This window comes from Diadema setosum, chromosome 15 (assembly GCF_964275005.1).
Source record: "Diadema setosum chromosome 15, eeDiaSeto1, whole genome shotgun sequence".
Classification (NCBI taxonomy): Eukaryota; Metazoa; Echinodermata; class Echinoidea; order Diadematoida; family Diadematidae; genus Diadema; species Diadema setosum.
In genome coordinates, this window is record NC_092699.1 from 12,222,227 (window position 1) to 12,246,617 (window position 24,391).

A 24,391-nucleotide genomic window follows, 5' to 3' on the forward strand; every position below is an offset into this window, starting at 1 on the left:
GTCAAGATTGCACCTGAAAGCTAACTAATCGTGTTTGTTTGTGTGTTTTTTGATAATAAACACCACCGCACAGTGCACCATATGCATGGCTTGAAAACAAAACAAAACAAAACATGAAGCGTGACCCTTTGCCATCTCTGGCAATTTTTCTGCATTCTAAACGTCCCCAAATCAACGTTACCATAGTTAATTAAAACGCGATTTGTAAAGGTGTAGATACGGATTCGTCACCCGCTCAGTTACGTTTACAAACGGGCATGGTGTGTTGATGCGATTGGGTATTGCGTGCACCATACACACGTACACCGTTAGGCTTCAATGCATGCGATTATCGTATCCGCCATCTTGAAAGACGTACTGGTAAAAAAAACCCAAGCGAAACACATTGGGTATGTCGGCTCCAAACGCTGAGTTCCGAGGAAGGTGCCCAGGAAATTTGACTCCATCAGTGAGCCAATCAGAAGCCGCTATGGTTGCTAGAGGCGGAGCTTAATCTCGATTGGCACCATCGTACGGACGGGTGATTATCACCTCGCATCGCCGTTCGGACATTATGTTTGAGAAAGAGGTGAAGCTTCAAAGCTTGTTTTCTCGTTATTTTGTCAGGCTAACAACTTAAGAAGTGCATTATATTTTGCTTTTTATGCCCACTTACGGTGCCGGAGAATACAAGTGTTTTATATCAATGGAAAGCTTAGGAAATGGGCAATGTGATTCAATGAAAAAGTGAATTTTCAAAATTCCTGACTTTTGCCTGAAACCGTTGTCGCCGGTCACATATAGATGGGCGATCTGCAACAATATGTCACGCCACAAAAGTAGACGGAGATGTTAACATATTTGTAGAGTACGAAAGTGTGAAGTCATAGCCATTCATCACCATGGAAACTGGTTCTAAACAACCTCATGAATGCTCTCATGCCCTGATGTAGTAAGATGTGCACCAGAAAGCAAGAAGCTCAGCTAAAAGAGAATAGAATTGGTGTATTGGCTGTGCAGATATGATTCCAGTGATAAAGGTACAATAATAATAGTACAGAGGAACCCACGTATAATGATGTCACTGGAACTGCAGATTTCACCTTGTTAATAATAGTTATTCATAATATAAAGTGCTTTAATTCCACATTACATGTCTTTAAGCACTAAAATGTTATAACACCAGCTAAGTACAGTACAGTGGGGGAAAAACGTGAACGCAAAATGCAACGCATTCAAATCAGTACTCCCTAGTAAGTGAGCTCATTATGATGGGTTTTTTCTTTATGTCGTAGAGTGCTCTATTATTTAACCAAAAGCACAACTAACTTTTGGGAAAGGTTTTATAAACCTTTTTTTTTTTAAGATTCCTTAGCTGATCATACAGCTGTACAGTGTATAATGATACAAACTATATGTACTTCAATGTCAAATATTGTGGAGTTCATGTAACATTACAGGTGTTGTTTGATTGGTCACTTACTGCAGATATTTTATTATAATATTGTCAACAGGATTGTGTTCTGTTTGTGTGTTTCATGGAAATATGGAGCCATTGTTTTATCTTAGTTTTTCTGAAGGTGCTGAAGATATGTTATTTGTACATGTAATGTATGGATTATGATGACAAAATTCCATTTATGTCGGGAATAATGTGACTGCTAGTTGTTGTAATCATATCTTTATTGATAAATAAACAAATTCTTTTATATCTTTTTATCTATTGTGCTACTGTAAAAGTGGAAATTTTCGCAGTGTTGAAATTTTCGTGCATTTCGCGCAACCAGAAGCTAGTGCGAAAATAAAAGAATGCGAATATTTTTGCGTGCCATATGTTCCAATAGTTGATGTCTTGATTCCGTGGAATTAAAAACATGCAAAACTCTTCTTACTCGGCTAAGCGCGAAAAATTTGTTACGCAAATATCCACTTGCTGATTATATAACAAATTCCATTTATGTCAATGCTAATGTGACTGCTAGAATATATATATACAAAGTCTTTTTTATCTTTCTATCCATTGTGCTGGTCAGCGTGTATTGCTGCTGTACGTGAGCACCTATTCCACTTATCAAGTGCAATTATAATGTATTTAAAAGGGTTTCTGATCTGCACATAATAAGGACTACAATGTATTTATTTATGACCCATCATGTTCTAGTTCAAGTGTGGGAATTTAGGTGAAGTTTAACATGTCAAACATGATTGGTGTGTTAGTGAAATATTGACTCTGTGTAGGGGCTGTGATTTATGCCATTTTGTATCGGTTACCTTCCATTATTGTGATGATGAATAGGAACATGTAACAGTTTGTGCTACATTGTGTAGAAATGTGGAATTGTAGAGTCTATTGGATAGTTGTGAAGTTACAAAAGAGATACGTCAGATAGTTTGTGCTGCTCCAGTTCATTGTTAGTGAATACTTTTTTTTTTGGGGGGGGGGGGGAGTGGTCTGGAGACATTGGAATGAGCCCCATTCAACCTTATCAGCAGAAAAGGTTTTCAGTCTGGTTGTGAGTTCTGCAAAAACGTATTCGAAACAAAAAGAAAACAAGTTTGTTTACATGTATTTGCTTTCCCTTTCACAGTCATGCGACAAAGGCATCACAAGGCATTTTTGTATTCAAAGTAAAATTAATATGTCTGAGAGATGACAATATTCTTCTAGATAAAAAAAAAAAAAAAGAAACAGTGTGGTAATCTCATGCACCAAAATGTAAGATGGTGTTCTTGTTTTTTAGGGGGTGGGGGAGGTAAAGTTTTAATTTCAGATCAATTCTGAGAATCCACTGAATCATGAATTACATGAAAAAATGTGGTATGGAAATCAACCATAACTGGTGAAAAATGATATACATGTGCATAAATGTTCTGAAATCTCAATATTTTTGAAATACTGCATCTTCCCTTATTGTCGAGTTGCCAGAACTATAGGTCAAACACGGACAGCCCATAATTATGATATAAAATCAAAAGGCAGGGCAGGCGTAAAGCCGAGGCGATACCCTTAATTAGCAATTTTCTTTTGCCAAAAATTAAGTGCCTGAATTTCTTGATGCCTACATGTATGCTTAGATTTCATTTATTAAGAACCGAAGTCAATTGTGTGGTGGGATTTAAATATCTCCTACTTGATTGTGAATAATTTCTGATCTGGCGTCATTATTGGCCAGTACATGTACATTTCATGTAATGGTTTCAGTGATACTTTGAAGCTCTCAGCTATATAAAAATATGTGTGAGCTAGTTGTACTTAGTTTGAGAGTCATGGATCCAATATTAAAAGTGAGAACATACCTTGCATGTCTTGTGTTAAGGCCAGAGCTTATCAATACAATATCTTGATGTTTGATACAAAGTCACAAAAATCATGCAGGTGAAAACCTACTAGCGAAGCTAAACTATCAATTGGACAGTATACATTAACATTTTGTTTTTTTCATTTTATATTGTATTTATTTTCATACATGTAATACAAATGCATGCTTTTGCCATGAATTTTTGCTGAAAGTTGCAGGCTTTTTGTGTTTGTCCTGTGTTGGAAGATCATTTCAAGCCATTTACCAATCTGTAGTTATGCAGGTATGTTTTGTGGAGGTTTGACGTCCGTTTTGATGGTCTCATTTTCTCGGTCTTTTTTCCTGCTTTCAGCTTGCATGTACATAGTACTATGCAATAATTTGTGTCTATAATTAACTCTTTTATATGAATACAAATTGCCATACAGTACTAACTACAGAAATAGAATCATATTTTGTATGTTTTGTATGTTTAAGTATAACATTTTCATGGTGTGACATAATAAAAGACAACATTATTTTTGGTCTCTTAACAGCTTTGTGTTTAATGGTTTGAGTTTATGGCAAGCGATGCACAGTATGTCCCCCCCCCCCCCAAAAAAAAAAATGTACAATCAAATTTTCGCATTGATAACACCCAATATGATTAAACTGTCTAAATGCTACTTCAAGGTCTTAAAATACAACATTTTAGCTGTATTTTGCAGAAAACACCATTCGATTTAGTTATTAAGCGGTCACAGAGAAATGTGGATTGTTGTAAAGCATGTCATGAGTCTGATTCTTCCAAGTTTAACACTGCGATGATCGTGTGTGTGAATACAATGGACAGAACTTGGAGGGAAGAGATTCCCCGACATCCTCTACAAAATTCCTCATTTCTCTTTGACCAATGAAGCAAATCGAATGGGGTTTTCTGTAAGATGTGGGAAACGAGTTATAGTTTCGTACCCTGAATTTGTATTTAGATTGATTCAATATTTTTAAAGATATCATTGCGGAGGGTCCCGTTGTAATTTTTTTGGGGACATAAGGTATTGTGTGCAGATGCTAGATGTTGGGTGTACATACTCGAGCAAGATTCGAACCTACGACCTCCTGATCACCGGACAGGCATCATCTCCACTAGACCACCGAGCTTTCGCCCGACAGCAAGTGTTGGTTCTAATCCTTATAGCAAGCAGCGGGTACTGCTTATTATTCAAATTCATGCTTATTTACGTCGATGTAGGGCAATTTGTCAATCAGTTGCAATGAAAACATCTCGACGGAAGAATTTCATGAATTTGAAAAATTACTGTTGTTTTATCATTGGCTGTGGTCACATTGGCAAAACATCTTGAAGTTTAACTTCCTGGTAACTTCTCCTGATACTTCAAACTTCAAGCTAAAAGACTTCCTGAAATCCCCACAAACTGAAGCTTGAAACTTTGTCATGTGATCAGTTCCTGTTTGCAGTTCCTCTGAAGCATGCACTCATTGGAATACATGTGAGTGCATTGTTTGCATAGCAATTATGCAGCAGCTGTCAGATCGTGCTGTTTTCTTAGTTGCGCATGAATGTTCACAAGTGACCCATACTTCAACAACGTATTGAGAACTGAAACTTTTAGAAGTTTGGCCAGGAGTCTGAAGGGACAAGCAAACTTAACAAAGTGTTCCGAAAGTCAAACTTCAAGAAGTTTAGCAAGTGTGACCATGGCTACTATTAGTGTTTTTATCCTTCTGTATTCTGTAAAACCACTTGTTTTTTGGGAAACTTCCCATAAAAGGGTGCGTTTGAGCGTTCAAAAGCGATTCAAAGCGAACCTAACCAGAGGAAACCGAACCAAAGTGAATCACAACACCATGCCGTGCCAGATTTGGAGCGCTTGAGCGCTCTGTGGAGAAAGTGTACCTCACAAGTTATTTTTTAGAGGGGGTCATGCATTTTGTCGCCACAGGGTCATTTACCTGGTGTGCTTATTATGTCCTGAACAAAAGACAGTGAACTCTCTGCATTATGACATGGTGCATCTTACGTGCATTCTTCACATGCACACTTCTGGGGCCCATTCATAAAACTTGTCATCAGTGACAACTGCCACATTTCTATGAGAAATTTTTTCTCAGCCAGTCAGATGAGAGGATTTCAGTAGCTTGTCACATCAATGACAACTTGTCACTGATGACAAGTTTTATGAAACGGGCCCCTGGTATGCTTTTGGTACCTTTTAGAATATCAGGAAGTCCTCCACTTTTGGCTCGAATGCACCCAAAGACATTACATGTTTGTACAAAGCCTGGGGCTAGGAAAATCAAAATAATGTTACTGGTTGTATTAAAGCAAAGGATGACAATGCCAGCATACAAAATGTTGAAGTTTCAACCTACAGTGTACATCTAATAAAGTAATTACTCAGAACTTTATAGCAAAATTCAGTTATGACACGGCACAAGAGCTGTACGTCTTTTGGTAAAAAAATAATTTATTTGTTCTAGAAAACACTTTTTCTTGTTTCTTTTCTTTCTTTTTGTGTGTGTGCAAAATACAGACCTTACAGAGATGAGAAAGAACTACTATGGCTGTACGAAGAACATGGACTTATGACCTCAGGCAAAAAGGTCATGTAAGACCAAGATCATGAAAGCTTGTACATTGACTGAATACAGATCGACCAAACACACTTCATGTGTATACTGTACATTATACAGACCGGTGTACAAAAAATACAGTGTAGTATACACACACAAAAAAAGCAACACATAAAATGCCTGACTTCTGCAAGATGCATACTCATGATCCTCCTCCTCCTCCTCCTTCTTCTTCTTCTCCTTCTTCTTTGATGTATTCACTTATTCATTTATATCTTTATCCATTTTCTTCTCCTGTTTTCTTTCTTTTTTTTTTCCAGCAAAGAAGCAAACTGACAAGAAAAGGTTAACATCCGTAGCATGTCATCTCATAAGATTTTTATTTTTTATTTTTTATTTTTTCCGAAAAAAAAAGGGGGGGGGGACTTTTTGTGGCTATGAACGGTAGTTACCATTTAATTTCAGAATATCACATGATTGTATGTCATTCATTACTAATATTAATCATTGTAAATTGTATTGTGCTTACTTGAACTTGTGACGATTCTACAATGATATGAACAACTAAAGCACTGAATCAAATACAGCTGGCATTGTTTACTTGGGACTCGGTTCTAATGGATTAATATCATGATACCATTCCCAGCTATATTTTCATTGCCCTGATGTGAGATGAAATGCCGGTTTCATAATGTGACATACACATGTACTTCTCATCAAATATTCACATAGGCTAGGCTAGAATCTCTTATTTGGAACTTGCTCAAATACAGAAGGCTAAAAATTTCAGAGGATATTTCATGAAAAATGGAGCCATGGGTATTGACTGATATTTCAGCAGTGCATCTCATTTGGAAGGGGAATTCAACAACATACAAATGATGCACAGGTCTGAGTGCATCAGTAGGAATTGTCAGTATAAGGTAACTTATACGGAATGCTTAGTCCACGAGATGAAGGCGAGTGGGTTTAGGCTAAATTCCATAGTTACAGCATGCACACCATTCCTTATGATGCACGGAAAGACATATACAGTTAAACTCGCATAAGTCGATCTTCTCGGGACTGAGCAAAACACATCGACTTAGGCGAGTTTCGACTTGTACGTAAGTCGAAAAAAATCGACTTAAAGTTACACCACACGTACATATGTATAATGTATATGTATATGTTGTCTACTCTGGAGCCGAGAACTGGAGCGGTGTGCCCGATATTTGCCCTTCAGCAAGACACTTTATCCACATTGATGCAGGCCAGGGCTCCACACTAACTTTCATTTTGGTGGCCCCAAAATGATTGAGTTTTATTTTTTGGTGGCCCGAACAAAAAAAAACAAAACAAAAAAAAAAAAAAAAAAAAAACAAGCAAAACTAAATTGGTCCTACGTTCGGTCCGAAAGTTACCGTTATTTATTTCTGATTGTAAAAGCAATCATCCACCATTTACAAGTATTTTAACACCTTCCGGAGCCGAATGTTGCCGTTCATTTCCGAACGCAAAAGGGATAATTCGACATTTACTTTAGCATCTTCCGGAGCTGAATGTAATTGTTATTTACTTTCGAACGTAAAAGTAAACATCCGGCATTTATCTTATCATCGTATGGAGTTGAATATCATTATTTTTCATATCCGAACGTCAAAGCAAACATTCGACATTTATTTCAGCATCTTCCGGACACTTTTTTTTATCCTTATTCATTTCCGAACGCAAAATCAAATCTCTGACATTCCAAAAGTATAAGCAAACATCCGACATTTATTTTAGTATTATACGGAATCGAATATTACCGTTATTCATTTCCAAAATTAAAAGAGCAAACATCTGACATTTATTCAGCATCTTATGGAACCGATTGTTACCGCTTCATTTCCAAAACTGAAGGCAAACATTCGGCTTTTTTGGTGGCCCGGCGTGCGTTTTTGGTGACCCCGGTCGCAAATTAACCATTCGCGAAATCGTGATTCGATTCGCGAAAAGACTCCGCTAAATATAAGGCATAGATCGCTACACTCGGCAGGGTACGTCGTCCTTTCACCAGGTCTCGTTACAAAACCAAAATCTCGCGCGAGTTCTTGCGTTACCTATCGTTAATGTTGACGAAACATCGTTAATTTGCGCTAGGGATCGTTACTCATCGTTGCTACCGAAACGTTAATTTTCCTGATCGTTAGTTTGCGTTACTAACGATTCAGGTGAAACCGCTTGCGTTAATGAAACGTTAATGTTTATTTACGTAGTTTCTTTTGGTATATACTGTATGTAAACAAAAACTGGCGTCTCGTGATTTTGACAGTGATTTATTACACAATAAAATCTTATTCGACTTAGGCACAGTGAATTCAATGGTTTTTCCGTGAAAGTGTTCTTGGAATTTCATCGACTTAAGCGAGTATTCGACTTAAAAAATTCGACTTATGAGTGAATTAACACACGTAAGTCAATGGGGAAAAATCGGGACTTTTTAAAATTATCGACTTGCGCGATTATTCGACATATGCGATGTCGACTTAGGCGAGTTTAACTGTAGATATATTATACACTGTATATATTAACATTTGTTTTTATATAAAATGGTAAACAAGTTTTTGGTCAAAAACCCATTTAATGATCTGTGTAACCTTGATGGCAAATCTACTGGACGCATTTCATTTTGGCTTGCCATAGACACAAATGTGTAAACAATGATTACTAGATGCATGACAATTTTACTGATGAATGGCTAGCCATCTCTTGCTGAATTTGCGCACATGCTTGTAAAAAAGTGTACAAATCCCAGCTACTTGATATTAACTGTATGCCTGGCTAGCTATACTCTCTTGCTACAGTGTGCAAACGCTTGTTTCATGCACAAATGCCTACCAAGTGTGTAAACTCGTTGCTACAAGAATGTGTAGTAACATGTTTACAGTGTCTGTCCTCAGTGAGGCAATGTATGGCCAGACAAAAATCAACACACAGCTCTCGACCAATGAGATCGCAGAATTCCCACCACCTGTTCAATAAAAGCTTCTGACGGACAATGCACCATATTGTAGTTTAGCATAATGTCTAGTGTACAGAACCTCGCCAAGTTCCCTGATGACAATGTGAATAATAACTCACATGCATGCACACTACTATCTGTTAACAAGCAGACTACAAAAAAAAAGAAAAGAAAAAGAAAAGCCTTCAAAGCTGGCCTAAAATTTGATGAATAAATATATGTACATGCAAATGATGGAGTATGAGCTTGCTAGTGGTGTTCAGTGTGCACAATTATGGCATGATGTGAAGGCCTACGGAATAATGATCCAATTTTTTTTTTGGCTGCTTCTATGCAGGGTACGTACAATGTAGTCACTTAGTAGGGACAAAGATTGTTCCATCTTAGTTGTCCTGATTACATGGCGGCAACTGTATTCACTGTAATGTGGAGGTAACGATTTAATAGCTTAGAAAAAAAAAATGAAGATGACACTGTGTAGTTTACTCAGAGGGGCAATACGAGAAAAGTTTCATCAGTTGCTGGAATTTGTGGTGACAAGCCCTTTTGAACCTCATGATAGACGAAATGATAATTTGGCACTTTACCACTGTGCACTTCTCATAATCCATGATCATAGCATCCATACAAGTAACACAGTGGACACAAAAGAGAATTCCACTTGAAAGTCTAACAGCAGGTAAACCTATCATGAAAAGAGACATCAAATGTTGTAGTACGGCATACAACATGATAGGTCACCAGTGTTGAAGGTGCACACACTCTTCGCACAACAGTCATCATAAAAGTGAGGAACACAGCACCATGACACAAGAAGTGGAAAGATGGAAGTGTACACAAGTTTGACAGTGGCCGACCAAACATGTGAAGAGGGAGGAAACGCTATGGCAGTTAGCTCCCTTTCAACTTCTTCATCGTCTGCAGTTTCTCGGTAAGCTTCTTGTTGTTGCGCGGCCTCTTCGGTGGTTTCTTGGTCCTGTCCTCTGTGTCGTCCTTTGGGGGCGCCCTTCCCTGCCTGCGCAGTATGTCTCGTCGCTCTTCCCGCTCGCATCGCAGAATGTCGGAGTTCTGCCAGATGAGTGTGTTGACCCCTGTCCAAAATAAGAGAAGATGCTTTGAGTAGTGATCATTTGAAAACTCACACTGATGGCAAAAAGTTTCAATGAGTGACTCCTCGCACTCATTGTGAGCAAAGACAGTCAAACACTGTGATAGACTAGGACATTTTATCTAATACAGATATGCTACCCTTGTTGAAAACATAAGAAACAAAAAGGTAAAAGATGTGTGCACAATTATGTAACTTGCATGCAGTATTGATAAGATTATGAACAAATAGCATATTATACGACTTCACTGTTAACTTTGCCTTTTAAAAGAGCACAACATCATTTCAAGAGTGCAACATTATTTCATAACAACACAAGTATGCAACTGCAGAGGTGCTTGCTTCCCCTCCCCCCCCCCCCCCCCATGGGGAAAAAACCCCCAAACTATTAATAGTTGAATCATCAACATCCAAAGCATTCTTTTAGATCTGATCAAAACATTTTAACTCCTAACATGTAGAAGTCACGTTGTGTCATGCCTGCAGCAAAAATATTTCAGTTTTCCTGTCATGCTTACAAAGGTATATGGATATATCTTCCTACTGCCAGGTTGCTACATAGACAATGTTGGGGGAATTCAGAAATTGTAGAATAAACATAGAAACAGAACAGATCCAAATTTCTTTTCATGGTGCATAAGCTGATCACCAATTTTCATACAATTATGTCAGAAAGCCTGTATTACAGATCCCTTTGAACATATGACTGAAAAAGTGGAATTGGACCTGGAATTCTTACCCATTCCTGTAGCAAGGGCATCACCACTGGGACTGAAGACATTCAGCTGCAAATCGACAGATAGAAAACGATACACTGTAAATTAATCTCCAAGCTTTTATCACAGATGGAAATAATTTTGAAAAATTAAACATCATTGAATGAGACTTACGTAAATTTCACAGGAAAGTATAATTACACCCACTAACATAATTTTGATTTTAGACAGTAAACTCCAGGCAAGCATCTGCTATCTCACCCTTGCACTGCAAGGTCACAAGTATATCAAAACAGAGAAATATAGCATCGCAGGTCTTACAGAAGAAATCCACCTCAAAAATAAATAAACTTTTTTAAGAAAGAGAAAAATATTCCCTTACAGAATAATACAAAAATGACAAAAATCGGATAAGAAATAAGGGAGACATGACATTTCAAAATTTCAATTTCTTTTTTGGAAAACATCTTTTGACTAGTACTTTTGAATATTCAAATGAGTGAGTTGATGATGACATACCCTCACAATTTTTCATTTATGTTATGAAATTCAGAGAAATTGTTATTTTTAGCTAATACAATAGCATGTTCCCAAACCAAGATATATCAGAGTTAACATTTGTTCTTATTTGTTTTGGATGGTTTTAAGACAAGTCTTATATTTATGCAGCTGAAATATGAAATTCTTGTCATTTCTGTAAATGAAATGAACAAGAAATTGTGAGAGAATGACATTGTCAGTTTGCTGAATTAAATATTCATAAGGACTGCTCAAGAAATGTTTTCTGAAAAAATGTGAAATTTCAAAATGTAATATCTTCCTTATTTCTTATCCAATTTTTGTCATTTTTGTATTGTTCTGTAGGGAATATTTGTCCCTTTGTTTTGAAGTTGATTTATTTTTGAGGAGGATTTCCTCTTTAAATCAGAGGACTATTATGACATCATTTCTTCCCGAGTGGCAGGACACTTTGCCCACTGGCACCAGAAATGATTTCCTAACATCTTTTTAAATAGCATGGTGATGCCCTGGTTTTGGTGGCTACAGTCATTCCACAGCAATGATGATTCCACAATGTGGAAAGCTATGTGGTCTCACTTGCTACACCAAAAATCACAGAAAGAGCCGTAAGTTGTCTTTAAGCTCAGTGCATGGCAGCTATACTTACTGACTGGATGCCTCTGGCTATCTGGTCAACGAGCCTGCACACAAGTTCTCCGCTGACGGCGTCAAAGATATCTACAGAGCGGATGTCGTCGTGGGGAAATCCCTGCAGTGCCTCGTGGGGGTATCTGCCCACCACAATCAGCTCCTGGAATGGATGCCACGAGGCCTGGAGACAGATGAGATATAATTATCATGTTAAAGCCTCGAGCTAACATTTGCAGATAAAAAACAACAAACAAAACTAGAAATTTTGCTATAGCAACTGACATGTATGCCTCCACCATAATGCATGGTTCTCCAACTAGTTCTATGGTAAGTCTTGACAATGTGTGACGACAGTTTCACATAATTTGCAAAAGATTAAAATATTGAAACCCACAAACCCGCCCAAACAGATTAAGTTGCCAAATGCCACAGCACAGTGAAAGCGTCTCTTACGATTCCATTCCTGCCAAATGCAGCTTACATTTTATGTGGTGATTGACTATGTAGCAGTACTCCCTACTGGATTTGCAAGTAAATTATAAGTTTCTGTTAACTTTCTATTACTTAACTGCAGACTGCATAGGATAACCACTCACCTTGATGGGTGTGAGATGCTGAAAGAACCGGTGTGGATGAGTGATGGTCCTCTCTAGTTGGCTCCAATCTGGACCACGGTAGATCCGAAGATCACTAAACTGGTCTGTCGTTAGCAACCTTGTTCCATCAGGACTAAAGTAGGCTAAACATGGAAGAAGAATGGCAATGTTTGTATGTTTAAGATGGATGATGGCAAGCCATCAAAGATTAGCTCTGGGTATGCTCGAAGAAGCGTCTATGGGAAACATTTGTCATGATAGAATCAGCTAATCCTCAATGATTCAGTGTGCTAAACATTGAGCCATGACTCTTGCCAGTAAAATAACTGCACATGTAATTTTTCCCCTTCACAAAGACATTACCATAGGAAAGCTACATTCTTATTAAACCAAATTTACCTGCCCTTGAACATTACGCTACACCTTGGTTCCCCCCCATGCAGGAGATTCATTCTTATTATTCTTAGTTACTACATAATATACCAATGGTTGTCTCATAATTTCATTGAATTCAGAACTAGACATTTATACACTGTTGCTGTTCTTGTTGCTTCTTTGTTGTTGTTTTAATCTACAGTTCATAGTCTGCACCACTGTCCTTGCATAGTTTAAATGAAATCTGAAGATATATTGACCTTGTGTAACATATTTTTGGCCAAGTGTCAAGAGAATCCATTCAGGGATTTCCCCCCACATGCTCTCAGTGAGATCTGTTTAAGAGAAGACAGACTTACATACAACCCTTACGAATCATGGCTCTTGGTAGAATTTTATACAGGTGCGGAAGCATGAAATTCACAATTTCTGTATTTCCATTAGAATGCAGGCGCCATCTCCCGGATTCCAGACAGCTAATAGTGTCCCCTTGTACAATTATATCTATAATGTCGTTCAGATTTCCACTACACTGCAAGAGACACTTTACCTGAATTGACTGGTTTGTTGTGCTTCAGTTCGTGGAGGTAGCTCGTCTTTCCGGAGATGTTGCGAATGTCCCAAAGCTTCACCGTGGAGTCGACGGACGCGGTGGCCAGGAGCCAGGGGCACTTCGGGTTGAACTCGCAGTGGGTGACCTTCTGCTTGTGTAAGCGGTGACTCCAGAGCTAGGTCCAAAAACGAGCACAAAACGAGCACAAACCAGTGTCAATTTTGGAGAGAAACAGGTGCATTTTAGAGCTACATAATCCCAGTAGCCTATCACATGTTATTATGTGGCTGTCATCCCCGTGAATGCCCCTAGAGGCATGGCATGCTACCATGCATGGATAGACATAAGCACGGTACATCAAACACGACTTCCAGTACAGGGGAAGTGCATTTAACCGTCAACCTGCATTTAATATTGAGCTACGAGACATAAGTCAAACAAACAGAAGAGTCAAAGTTCTAATATCAGTACAGAAATTCAGAAATTCTAGTGGAAGCAGTGGTACACAGAGAAGGCATTAATGCCATCAATTTGCAACTCTTATAATGGTTTTAAACCTTGAAGGTACTATGAAATATTTTTTGTTGTTGTTCCAGTTATCACTATAGCAACTTCAAATGCCTCCCCTGACCCCTGACAATGTCACAATTTTGTAATCACTCTAGACTATCAAACATGATGCGGTTGACAAAGACTTTGGAGGGTTTCCATTATACCTTTGTATACAAAGCAAAGTGATCATGACTGATATCACCATTTCATGTCAAAATTTTTGTTTTCACTTCAATGAAGCTTTAACTGCTGAGTTTGATTGAGTTTACTACATCTACTGAAGACATCTTAAACATGGAAAAAACTTCCCTTCAGGAGGAATTCATGACCTGCTGAAAGTCTTGAGCTCACACCCAAAACTTGATGGCAGAGGTCTTTCTCACCTGTTCCCCCTCCAGCGACATCAAGACAGTTTTCCCGACGTTGTCTCCTGCGACCAGCACACGGTCCGTGTAGTTGATATCCAGGGAGCAGTACCAGAAGCTGCAGTTTTTGCAAAGGAGTACATCACATAATATGCTTACAGTTTGATGCACTAGAACCAAAATCATTACGTGACGATCATGAGAGTGCAGGAAAGAAATCATCATATGGGTAACAATTCTATTTGTTCACAAATTTATAAACATGATAGGCCCAATGGATGTTTGCCTCCTCAGACCCTAGATGTCTGTACAGTTTTCAAAGTAAATACGATGTTTTTTTTGTTTGTTTTTCAACACAATGCTCATCACGAATCAGTTTATTCCTCCTCTAAGAAAACAATGCAAAAAATCGCTTTGGTTCAAAAATACTCTGCACTGCTGTTACAAAAATATTCCCCTCTCTCATTTAAGCTAAAAACTAAAGGAGAACACAAGCGTAATGAAATCCGAGGTATGATTAGATAAAATTCATTTTACAAAAACTTATCGATGACATGAAAGACTGATAGAGTATTACCTATCAGTGTACAACTCTTCTTAAAATGGGGGCGTATAAGGTTCCCTAATTTGATAGCTAATCAAAAAGAATAATAAGTGGAACATAATGCTCTGAATTTGATGATGAATCTGCTTGATACCCCCTCCATTGTATGTAGCTGAAGTCATCAATGAATATGCAAATAACAAACATTTGTTGAGGACATTGTAAAATGACAATCTGAAACAATAGACATACATGGGGTGGGAACAGACATTGAGCTGCACACTTCTGTAGCACTCTTGTGTACTCCCATAGGAAAACCTTCCTTTTTGTTTTATATTGATGCTGTATAAGAATAACCATTTCTGAATACACAAAGAGGGTTTCATTTTCATTCAAAGGTTTTTTAGTTTACTGCCTCACTGTTGAAATATGTCTCACATATCATTACACCCATTCTTTGCAAATCACATGGAATCTTTCAAGACGCACCGTCCCATGGCCATCTCCACTTGTTGACAACATCCAAAACAAAACAAAACTCTTCCAGTGAGCATGAGTTCAAATAACAGATTTGACACCTGTTTGTCTATTTGTTTGTTTGTTTGTTCATTTGTTTGTTCATTTTTTTTAACATCTGGGCAGTCAATGAGTACTAATGCCAATACAATGCCTATTAAACCTAATCAAATGCAGCATATATGTGAACATTATTACATAGTTGGCTGTGACAGTAAAGTCTGCGTATTTCAGAATATGTCCAGACATGACATCATCATTTTCATACAGAAGTTACCCCTTCTACCGTCTGATGTTTACTTCAAACTACAGTGCACTCCCATTATAACGGACACTGTTATAACGAAATTCCAGTTACAACAAAGTAAAATTTCAGGCCGCAAAATTATCCACTCTATGTTTCTTTATTATTTGTTTGGTTACAATGAAATTTCAGTATAACGAAAGAAAACTACTGGTCCACAGGACTTTGTTATAACGGGAGTCCACTGTATTTGTCTTTAGTAAAATCTCTCAGCTGGGGGACTGTGACTTACTTCCAGTCAGCCGTGTCAAGGTAGACCCTTCTCTCTTGACCATTAACCTTTCGACGGCTGACTGTCCCATCAATGGAGGAGGTATATAGCCACTGGGGGTCACTGCGGTCAAACTTAAGGGCTTGGACTGAGCCCCCTTTACCAATCTAGTGGTGAGAGACAGAGAGAAGGGGCAACATACACACACACAAACAAACAAAAACAGAAAGAGTTACAGGGGCATTGTGATAGACTGAAGAGGTTTGTTTGGTTGTTATAACATGTTGAGCCGGGATTACCTTTTCTATCTACTCAGGGAAATAAAAGTGACAAAAGCATGCCTTTATCAATGTGCAGACACTATTTCCTAATAACAAATCCCCATCGATTGAGACAACCTTGCAAAGTCAACACTGCCATGCTTCTCTCTTTCCTATCTTTTGACGGAGATGGTAGCTAACCTCCAATCCATAGTGTTCTGAAAGAGCTGTAGGATTTTCCCCGTACCGAGGTCCTGTAGTCTGACCTGTCCATCAAGGGAGGCTGTGTAGAGCTGGGAGGTGTTCAGGTGGTTGAAATGGAGACTGGCAATGTTTCCACCTGGGCCAATCTGTCTTCAGCCATGGTTAATTTTCAACATAAATTATGAATAAATAATGATAACAAAAATGTTGCAAAATATTTTAACTGCACTTTAAGCGCAAGTATAGTTTTTCATGCCAATTTTTTCCACGTAGAGTTTGCTGACTTTTTGCACGAATAGTCTTGGACAAAGTCTCACAAAATCCCGACATTCCTTAGATATGAAAAACATAATACCTTACTTGTCGTACGACAAAATACAAATATGCAAGACCCCTGTAAATCACTACGTTTGATAGCTACAGCATATAACTCAAAATATTTTACTTGGCAAAATATCAAATTCCCTTGAAACAAAAAAAAAAAGGTTACTTTTAAGCCATTAAACAAATTGTGACCAGGGACGATCCCCTCCATAACTTGTCTTACTTTGATAGCGGCTATTCTTTAAACTCTCTCTGCCCCACTGACAATCCAATATATTAATCCCCAGTAATATACAAGCTATTGCAATAAAATTCTTATTTCCATTCAGTACAGTAAAATCAATCAGAGACCCCATGAGGATTATCTACAATAAATAAGGAACTTGTTCATTACAGCTGTACATAGAAGAGTCATATTATGGACAATGCACATCAAATTTAAGTATTTAAAATTGAGTATACTGCAGACATGCCAGCTAGTAGGAAACAGTGCACATGGGGGAATGTCCAAGTTGCATGAAACTCTGTGCACTTTCTGAGCCTCTGTACTCAAATCATGGCTAATCCATGGTAACATGTCAAAGGTCTAAACCAAAGTGATGTCAGTTCAGGGGTAAACAAAATTCCATATCCCTTGGAAATAGAGTGTTAAGAAGTTGAGAGCACTTCACACAGTAACAAAGTACTGTACGAGCTGAAATTTTCGCGGTGGTTTTATTTTCGTGAATTTCGCGAATCGCCTTTGAACCGCGAAAATAACAACACGCGAAAATAACAACGCGCAAATAGTTACGTTCAGTTAGACCGTCGCAACCGCGAATTTAACAACACGCGCAAATGTCCTCCAAATAGCAATTCGCGAAAATATCTGTACGCGAAAATTTCAGCTTGTACAGTACAGTGTATTATAACTGATTCGAATGGAACCACAACTGAACGAGTGACTGCTACCTTGCTGGAATGATACGGTTGACATGTTTGAATATGAGACTCACCTCTTACCTGTTGATATGCTTATAAATATAAGAGTGAGCAAAAATGATGGCATTATTTGGCAGCTACTACTGGAAGACTGTGAAGATTGTAATTCATTTGCTTGGACCTCAATTTATGTTATCTAGTATGTAATATAAGCATTGTGAAATTCTGAACAGAAGGCTATCTGCAGCTGAAATACACCTCATCAAAAGTTAAGGAAGGTGACAATATGATCACAAATTTCAAATATGCTTCATTTGACAGTGTACATCGTCTCACCCCAGGTATGAAGCTGCTTCCTTTTGAGTAATCCCAGAGCATCAGGTCGCCCCCCTTCGAACCCACAGCCAGGGTCTTTGGGAGGCTGGGGTGCCATTCCATTGCGGTCACTCTGCGGTCAAACTGGCACTCATTGTGGGTGACTCGAAACTCTTCCAGTTGTTTCACCATGGGTTGGACAGTGATCTAGAAAACAGCGACACGGGTGAATGAAATGAAATAATTTGAAATGTGCACATCACCTGGCTTGGGCTTAATACATGGATGTAACATACAGCTATCCTTAAAGAAAACCTACCAATGTATGACAAGACTTTTTAAAATTAACAGGAGCGAGGAAATGCAAAGTTTGATGGGTTTGGTTTAAAGGAGAATAAAGCTTATTCTTTTATTTTAGGCATACCTGGCACGTGATATTGAACTCTGTAGCATTTCAGCTGAATTTTCTCACGTTTGCAAAATAATAAGAGTTCAGAGCTCATGCATTCCAGAATTCAAGTTTACATAAATCTAAATTAAGGCATTTGTTTGGACTACTCTCACTTTGAAAGAAATGTCAATGTACGTTGGTTTGCTCAAAGCAAGAGCTACCATTGAAGCTCAATAATTCAGGGACAACATACCTTCTTAAACTTTGTCTTGCCCAGCTGACCCGACAAATGCCTGTACAAGCCATGAACCAGATTGGAACTGTGACTGTCGACTGGTACAGCAACTCTCTGAGGTATTATTTGTCGTTTATTTCCAAAATTGAAGATGAGGTCTCCTTCGCCCTTGATCTCTGCCTCTGTGGCTGTCTGGATGTTTTCCTGCAGAAAAGAATTGTACCCATTACATTAAGTAATACACATGTAGGTAAGTAACAATACTAATAGGTAGTACAAGAAAGGCAGTAATAATTACAATCAAAGTTTTTACACACAGCGCAGATAAGAATGTGATCATACCCCATTGTTTTAAAGGGGATGGCTAGTAACCGATCAGTGGGAATCAGTAGGAATGCTGAGGGATGATTGTTCCAATCCTTGTGGGATTCATTTAAGAGTACATTATGTATCTACTGTTGTGTGAAAATCATTTGCTTCAGAACGGTCTCGTATTCAAGTAATGTGCAGATTAATGCCCCGTCACTGACCAGGCACGCTAACCTGGAAACATTAAACTGCACATTACTTGAATACGAGACCATTCTGAAGCAGGTGATAAGCACAATCAGGGTATGCAATCATGACTTTCTCACTTTAAAAAATTGTAACTTCTAAAAGAATGCACCAACTGACTTAAAAATTCACATGCAGCATGCTAAGACATCAGTAATCACATGTGGTAAGACAATAGCTAATTTCTTCTCATTTACTGTTAATTATTAAAGGTTAATTACCAAAAAGTCCCCCAAAACCCACGTAATGCGTCAAAAAAAGCGTTTTACAACTTACATAAAATCAAGATTTGAGGTCCATATTTTAAGTCTACCCCTATGTGTTTGGTATCAAATTAATGGATTTTTTCCTGGCATTGCTTGCATGCAATAAAAAACAGTGGTTCTTTCAGCTGGAGAAAGTTATAAGGTCTGAAGTCCCATCCTGGTAGGAGTGTAATGCTAGCTTATTTTTGTGACATTGTGACCTTTTAACCCATGCTGTACAGCTATACATGGAGAAACAGCTTATTTTTCTGCTTTTCCTGAAAGTACTGAAGACACACTACAATATGGTGTGCTGTTTGCCAATAAATGTTCAGCCAGTTTTGAGTTTTGAACCATTTTCGAATGCTGAGTAAAATAAGTGCAACCATTTTTCAGTATTTTCAGTGAGGTATATCCTAATTTGACTACTTTAAAGACTCTTTTCCCCATATTGAATATCCTTGTTTTTTTAACCATGAATTGTACATATGTAGAAATATATTGTGTGAAAATTTTAGCAAATTTGAGCAATAGGAACTTATTTTTTTATATTTTTACAAATTGCTGAGCATAAATAAGTGCGATACATGCCCATGTTATACTGCATGAAGGTCATATGATAAGTGTTCAGTGTTCATATTTCAATGCTTGTTCAATTTCTAAAGATATCATAAGCAAAAACATATTATTTTGGCTTAATATGTCATTGTTTGACTGTCACAGCTTGGATATCAACTCAAGTCATCATAAATCTCACATTCATTCTTCTATCTGTCTTTACAAATATGAGAATTGATCCAAACACTGTGCGCACATTCAAGGTCAAACTGTACAGATAATTTTTTGATGAAAAATATAATATCTTCCAAAGTACCAGCCCTAATTTCATAAAAATTTGTGATAAGGGCCACTATATGTCTGTTACCTATTCCTGAAAGTTTCGCCTCTTCACTCTCTGGCAAAAGTGAAATATGATAAAATATGTAAAAGTAGTTTTATTTGAATTCAAAAAAATGCCTACAAAATTGATCATCCATTTCGAGAAGTGAAAATATGAAATTCATTCATATTTTGTGATATGTCATGGCTATGTGCTGGTGGTGAATGAAAGAGATATTTATCAGGAATATCTAACAGCATTATCAGATGAAAAAAACATTCTCCTTTTTTTTTTAATGAATTTTTCCAATATATTAGTCATTTCAATGTAATTCGACACCCCTAATTTAAATGCTAATTTATGCGCAGTTTAATGCAAAATTTTGACTCGTTCTTTACATGAAATGAAAATTTGAACACTCAGCTACAACAAACAACAAAAAAAGCATTTTCACCAAGTTTTTTCATTTTTGCCCTGTTACACAATTGCATACCCTGATTGTGCTATTGACCACCAAATAATTTTCTCACAACAATAGATATATAATGTACTCTTAAATGAATCCCACAAGGATTGGAACAATCATCCTCCAGCATTCCCACTGATCAGTTACTAGCCATCCCTTTAATATACAAAGGGCACACTCTTAGCACACTATACCAAACACAGGACAGATTTTATTACTGTCTTCACATTGTTTCTTCTTCTGTACAACTGTGATCGTAAATTAATAATTATGATATAAATCATGAACTTGCATCAAGTAAATCACCCCTATCTCCACTCATACTACAATTGAAGAGATCTTTGGGGGTAATCTCAAAATTACATAATATAATTACAACAAAAAGAGTCTGAGGTGTACCAAAGCAATATATTAAATGGGTTAGTCAAATACCGGTTAGTGATTGGCTAAACACAGTCACGTGATGGAGGTACATTCGCTATGTTCGCCCATGGGCGAACATTCTTGTTATGTTCTCCCATGGGAAAACATTTTCACGCAACAAATACCTGCGCGCACAGTGAATTTGGCTCTGCGCGAGCTAGCGTGATAGAGCGCGTTGTGCGCGTGCTGGACCTTTACGCTAAGCGCACCATTACGGTGTACGGTTTGATGTGCCACTTTCAGAGCGTGAAATCAATTGATAATGATGGTATTTGACTAACCCATATAATATAACAGATGATGACTTTTGTTGTCGGGAACATACCAAACGTTCGACCCTCAGGGTTTGAAATGCTATTTCGGGAGGCTATAAGTACCTCGCCTTCGTCTCAGGACTTATAACCTCCCTCAATAGCATTTCAAACCCTTCGGGTGGAACATTCGGTATGTTCCCTTCCCCGACAGTCATCATCTATATATTGTTTTACTTTACTTTACTTTAACCCAATGATGACATAGGGGGACACCCATTATTTGCTTTGATCTCAATGTACAAATACATTTCTGAGACTTATTAAGTTGAATGTGTGAGAAAAGATAAAAATGTGTCTCTTACACAGCCTATACTGGCTCATAAATGTGAGTTTGCAAAGGAAAATACCTCTAGCAAAAGTTTGTAGCTTTGGTTGCCCAAAGGGTAAAAAATTATGTAACCTTGGAAAGATGTTGGAAAAAGGAATCTATTTTGCACACTAATAGAATCCCATGCACTACCTATTCTAGAACTCTCTGGTTTATGACTAATGCTAATAAAATGAAGACAACATAAAATCTTGAATCTTGAACTACAGTTAAACTCGCCTAAGTCGACGTCGCATATGTCGAATAATCGCGCAAGTCGAAGATTTTAAAAAGTCCCAATTTTTCCCCATTGACTTACGTGTATTAATTCACTCACAAGTCGAATTTTTTCAGTCAAATACTCGCCTAAGTCGATGAAATTCCAAGAACACTTTCACGGAAAAACCAGTGAATTCACTGTGCCTACAATTTGTAAGTTGAATAAGATTTTATTGTGTAATAAATCACTGTCAAAATCATGAGACGCCAGTTTTTGTTTACATACAGTATATACAAAAAGAAACTTTGCGTTAATAAACATTAACGTTTCATTAACGCAAGCGGTTTCACCTGAATCGTTATTAATGCCAAATAACGATCGGGAAAATCAACGTTTGTAGTAACGATGAGTAACGATCCTAAGCGCAAATTAACGATGTTTCGTTGACATTAACGATAGGTAACGCAAGAACTCACTCGAGATTTTGGTTTCCATTACCCAGACCTGGTAGCCCCTGCCGAGTGTAGCGATCTATGCCTTATACACTTCGCGGAGTCTTTTCGCGAATCGAATCACGATTTCGCGAATGGTTAATGCGACCGGGGTCACCAAAAACGCACGACGGGCCACCAAAAAAAGAAAGAAAAAAAAGCCGGATGTTTGCCTTCAGTTTTGGAAATGAACAGCGGTAACAATCGGCTCCATAAGATGCTAGAATAAATGTCAGATGTTTGCTCTTATTTTTGGACGTGAATAACGGCAATATTCAATGTGGATAAAGTGTCTTGCTGAAGGGTAAATATCGGGCACACCGCTCCAGCTCTCGGCTCCAGAGTAGACAACATACATGTACATTATACACGTGTACGCGTGGTGTAACTGTAAGTCGATTTTTTTCGACTTACGCACAAGTCGAAACTCGCCTAAGTCGATGTGTTTTGCTCAGTCCCGAGAAGATCGACTTATGCGAGTTTAAAGGGTGTGTACAGTTCTGGTCGAGGTGAGGATTTAGCTTTTAACATTTTGCGAGATATTCAGAAACCACTCTATGAGATGTCAAAGAGCATGCAATTCTAAAGAGTATCAAAAGTTAATTTGATGAAAATCGGTTTTGAAATGGCTGAGATATCCAAAAACAAGGTGAAACAAAGAGATCTTAATAAAGTTGTGGCCTGTCGCCTTTTATTATTATCACTTTTTTGGATATCTCAGCCATTTCAAAACCAATTTTCATCAAATAAACTTTGAATCCTTCTTAAAATGACATGCTCTTTCATATTTCATGAAAGGTTTCTCATTATCTCACTTACAAATGTTCAAAACATGAATCCCTTACCTCAACCAGTACTGTACAATCCCTTTAACTGTACAACCAGCTAAAACATCTTGCATTTGGGCTGCTGTGGTTGCATTTAGAATCTCATGATGTGGTGGTATTTTCATGTGAAATTGAGCTTTAAAACTTGAATCATTTTAATAGATGTAGGGTTCTAGCTAGCTCAATTATCAATAACTCATGACAAGTAAACTTCACTTTGATTCTTAAAATACTTTGAAATAAATTAAGTCCTTTAATGTCTGAAGCAATGGTTTTGCTGATTCAGTTAATCTATAAATTCAAATGTACATCGCTGTGAAATCTCTACACTTTGATTAGAGATTTGGAACTTGCACTTTCCAAATCGTCCCAATTGCCTGTACATAAAAGCATACTCTACCTATTTGTGAAGAACAAAGAAAAGCGTCTTTTGAAGACCATCGACTAGTCTGGATACACAGCCATGGCCATAAGAGGCATAAGTTTAGTACTAGTACTAGTTCATACGATAGCATGACATAAGCAGGCCTACTAGAATTCTAGTCCTAGGCTAACCGTGGGGCGCTCCTTCACACAGTTATACTGGGCAAACTGTTCGGGCTGGTCGCAGTTTGAATATGCTTTAGTCCTCCAGTCCTAGGCCTACAATTTAAAGTTAAATTTTACTAAAAGATAGATGAAGGTCTAATAATTTTGTAAGGAAAAATTTACAGTACTTAAATTATTTCGTAGTATGAATCAAATGCCAGCCTAAATGTTCTCTAGCTTTCTCAACTAGGAAAATAGCCTCCTGAGAGTCTTACACTCCCCACAGTATTTAAATTTTACAGTGCAGTGTAATCACTGGTAATGTCACAGTCAGTTGTGCAGCAGTGACGCTATGTAGAATATAAGATAAATATTTACTTTATTTCCCTCTTTCAGTAAATTCATTACAACCAGAGGTAATGTGTATTTAGAAGATCTACTGAGTAAACTACTCAAGTGGTGCTAGCATTAGTAAATATACACACCTTCCTCTCATCGGTCTGGTGCTCTTTTGCAGCTTGTAACGTTAAAGCTCTATCATTTTCTTCCCTCAGTCCCGACCGCGACTGCTGATTCTTTCTTGCAGGTGGCGTTGGCAGGCCTTTCTTTCTCCCTGTTTTCGAACGGTTCCTTGGTGCCATTATTCATCAGTGGT

At 37.8% G+C, this 24,391-nt stretch overlaps 1 protein-coding gene across 1 annotated transcript; it reads right to left on the reverse strand.

The window, feature by feature from the left end:
• Positions 1-9,646: 9,646 nt before the first annotated feature.
• On the reverse strand, positions 9,647-24,377 carry LOC140238527 (DNA damage-binding protein 2-like). The gene is made up of 10 exons (XM_072318431.1): positions 24,222-24,377; positions 18,499-18,684; positions 17,876-18,061; positions 15,852-15,997; positions 14,274-14,373; positions 13,336-13,513; positions 12,411-12,553; positions 11,831-11,995; positions 10,686-10,731; positions 9,647-9,929 (listed from the first exon to the last, which is right to left on the reverse strand). The coding sequence occupies exons 1-10, from the start codon at positions 24,375-24,377 to the stop codon at positions 9,730-9,732; spliced, it is 1,506 nt and encodes a 501-aa protein (XP_072174532.1). The 3' UTR covers positions 9,647-9,729.
• Between the last annotated feature and the right edge of the window lie 14 nt (positions 24,378-24,391).

Coding starts and splice junctions, on each gene's coding strand:
- LOC140238527 (XM_072318431.1), bottom strand. CDS start 24,377: ATGGCACCAAGGAACCGTTCGAAAACAGGGAGAAAGAAAGGCCTGCCA. Junction 18,685..24,221: donor ACCAGACCGATGAGAGGAAG/GTGTGTATATTT, acceptor TCTTTTCTGCAG/GAAAACATCCAGACAGCCAC. Junction 12,554..13,335: donor CAACAAACCAGTCAATTCAG/GTAAAGTGTCTC, acceptor TTCCATGTTTAG/CCTACTTTAGTCCTGATGGA.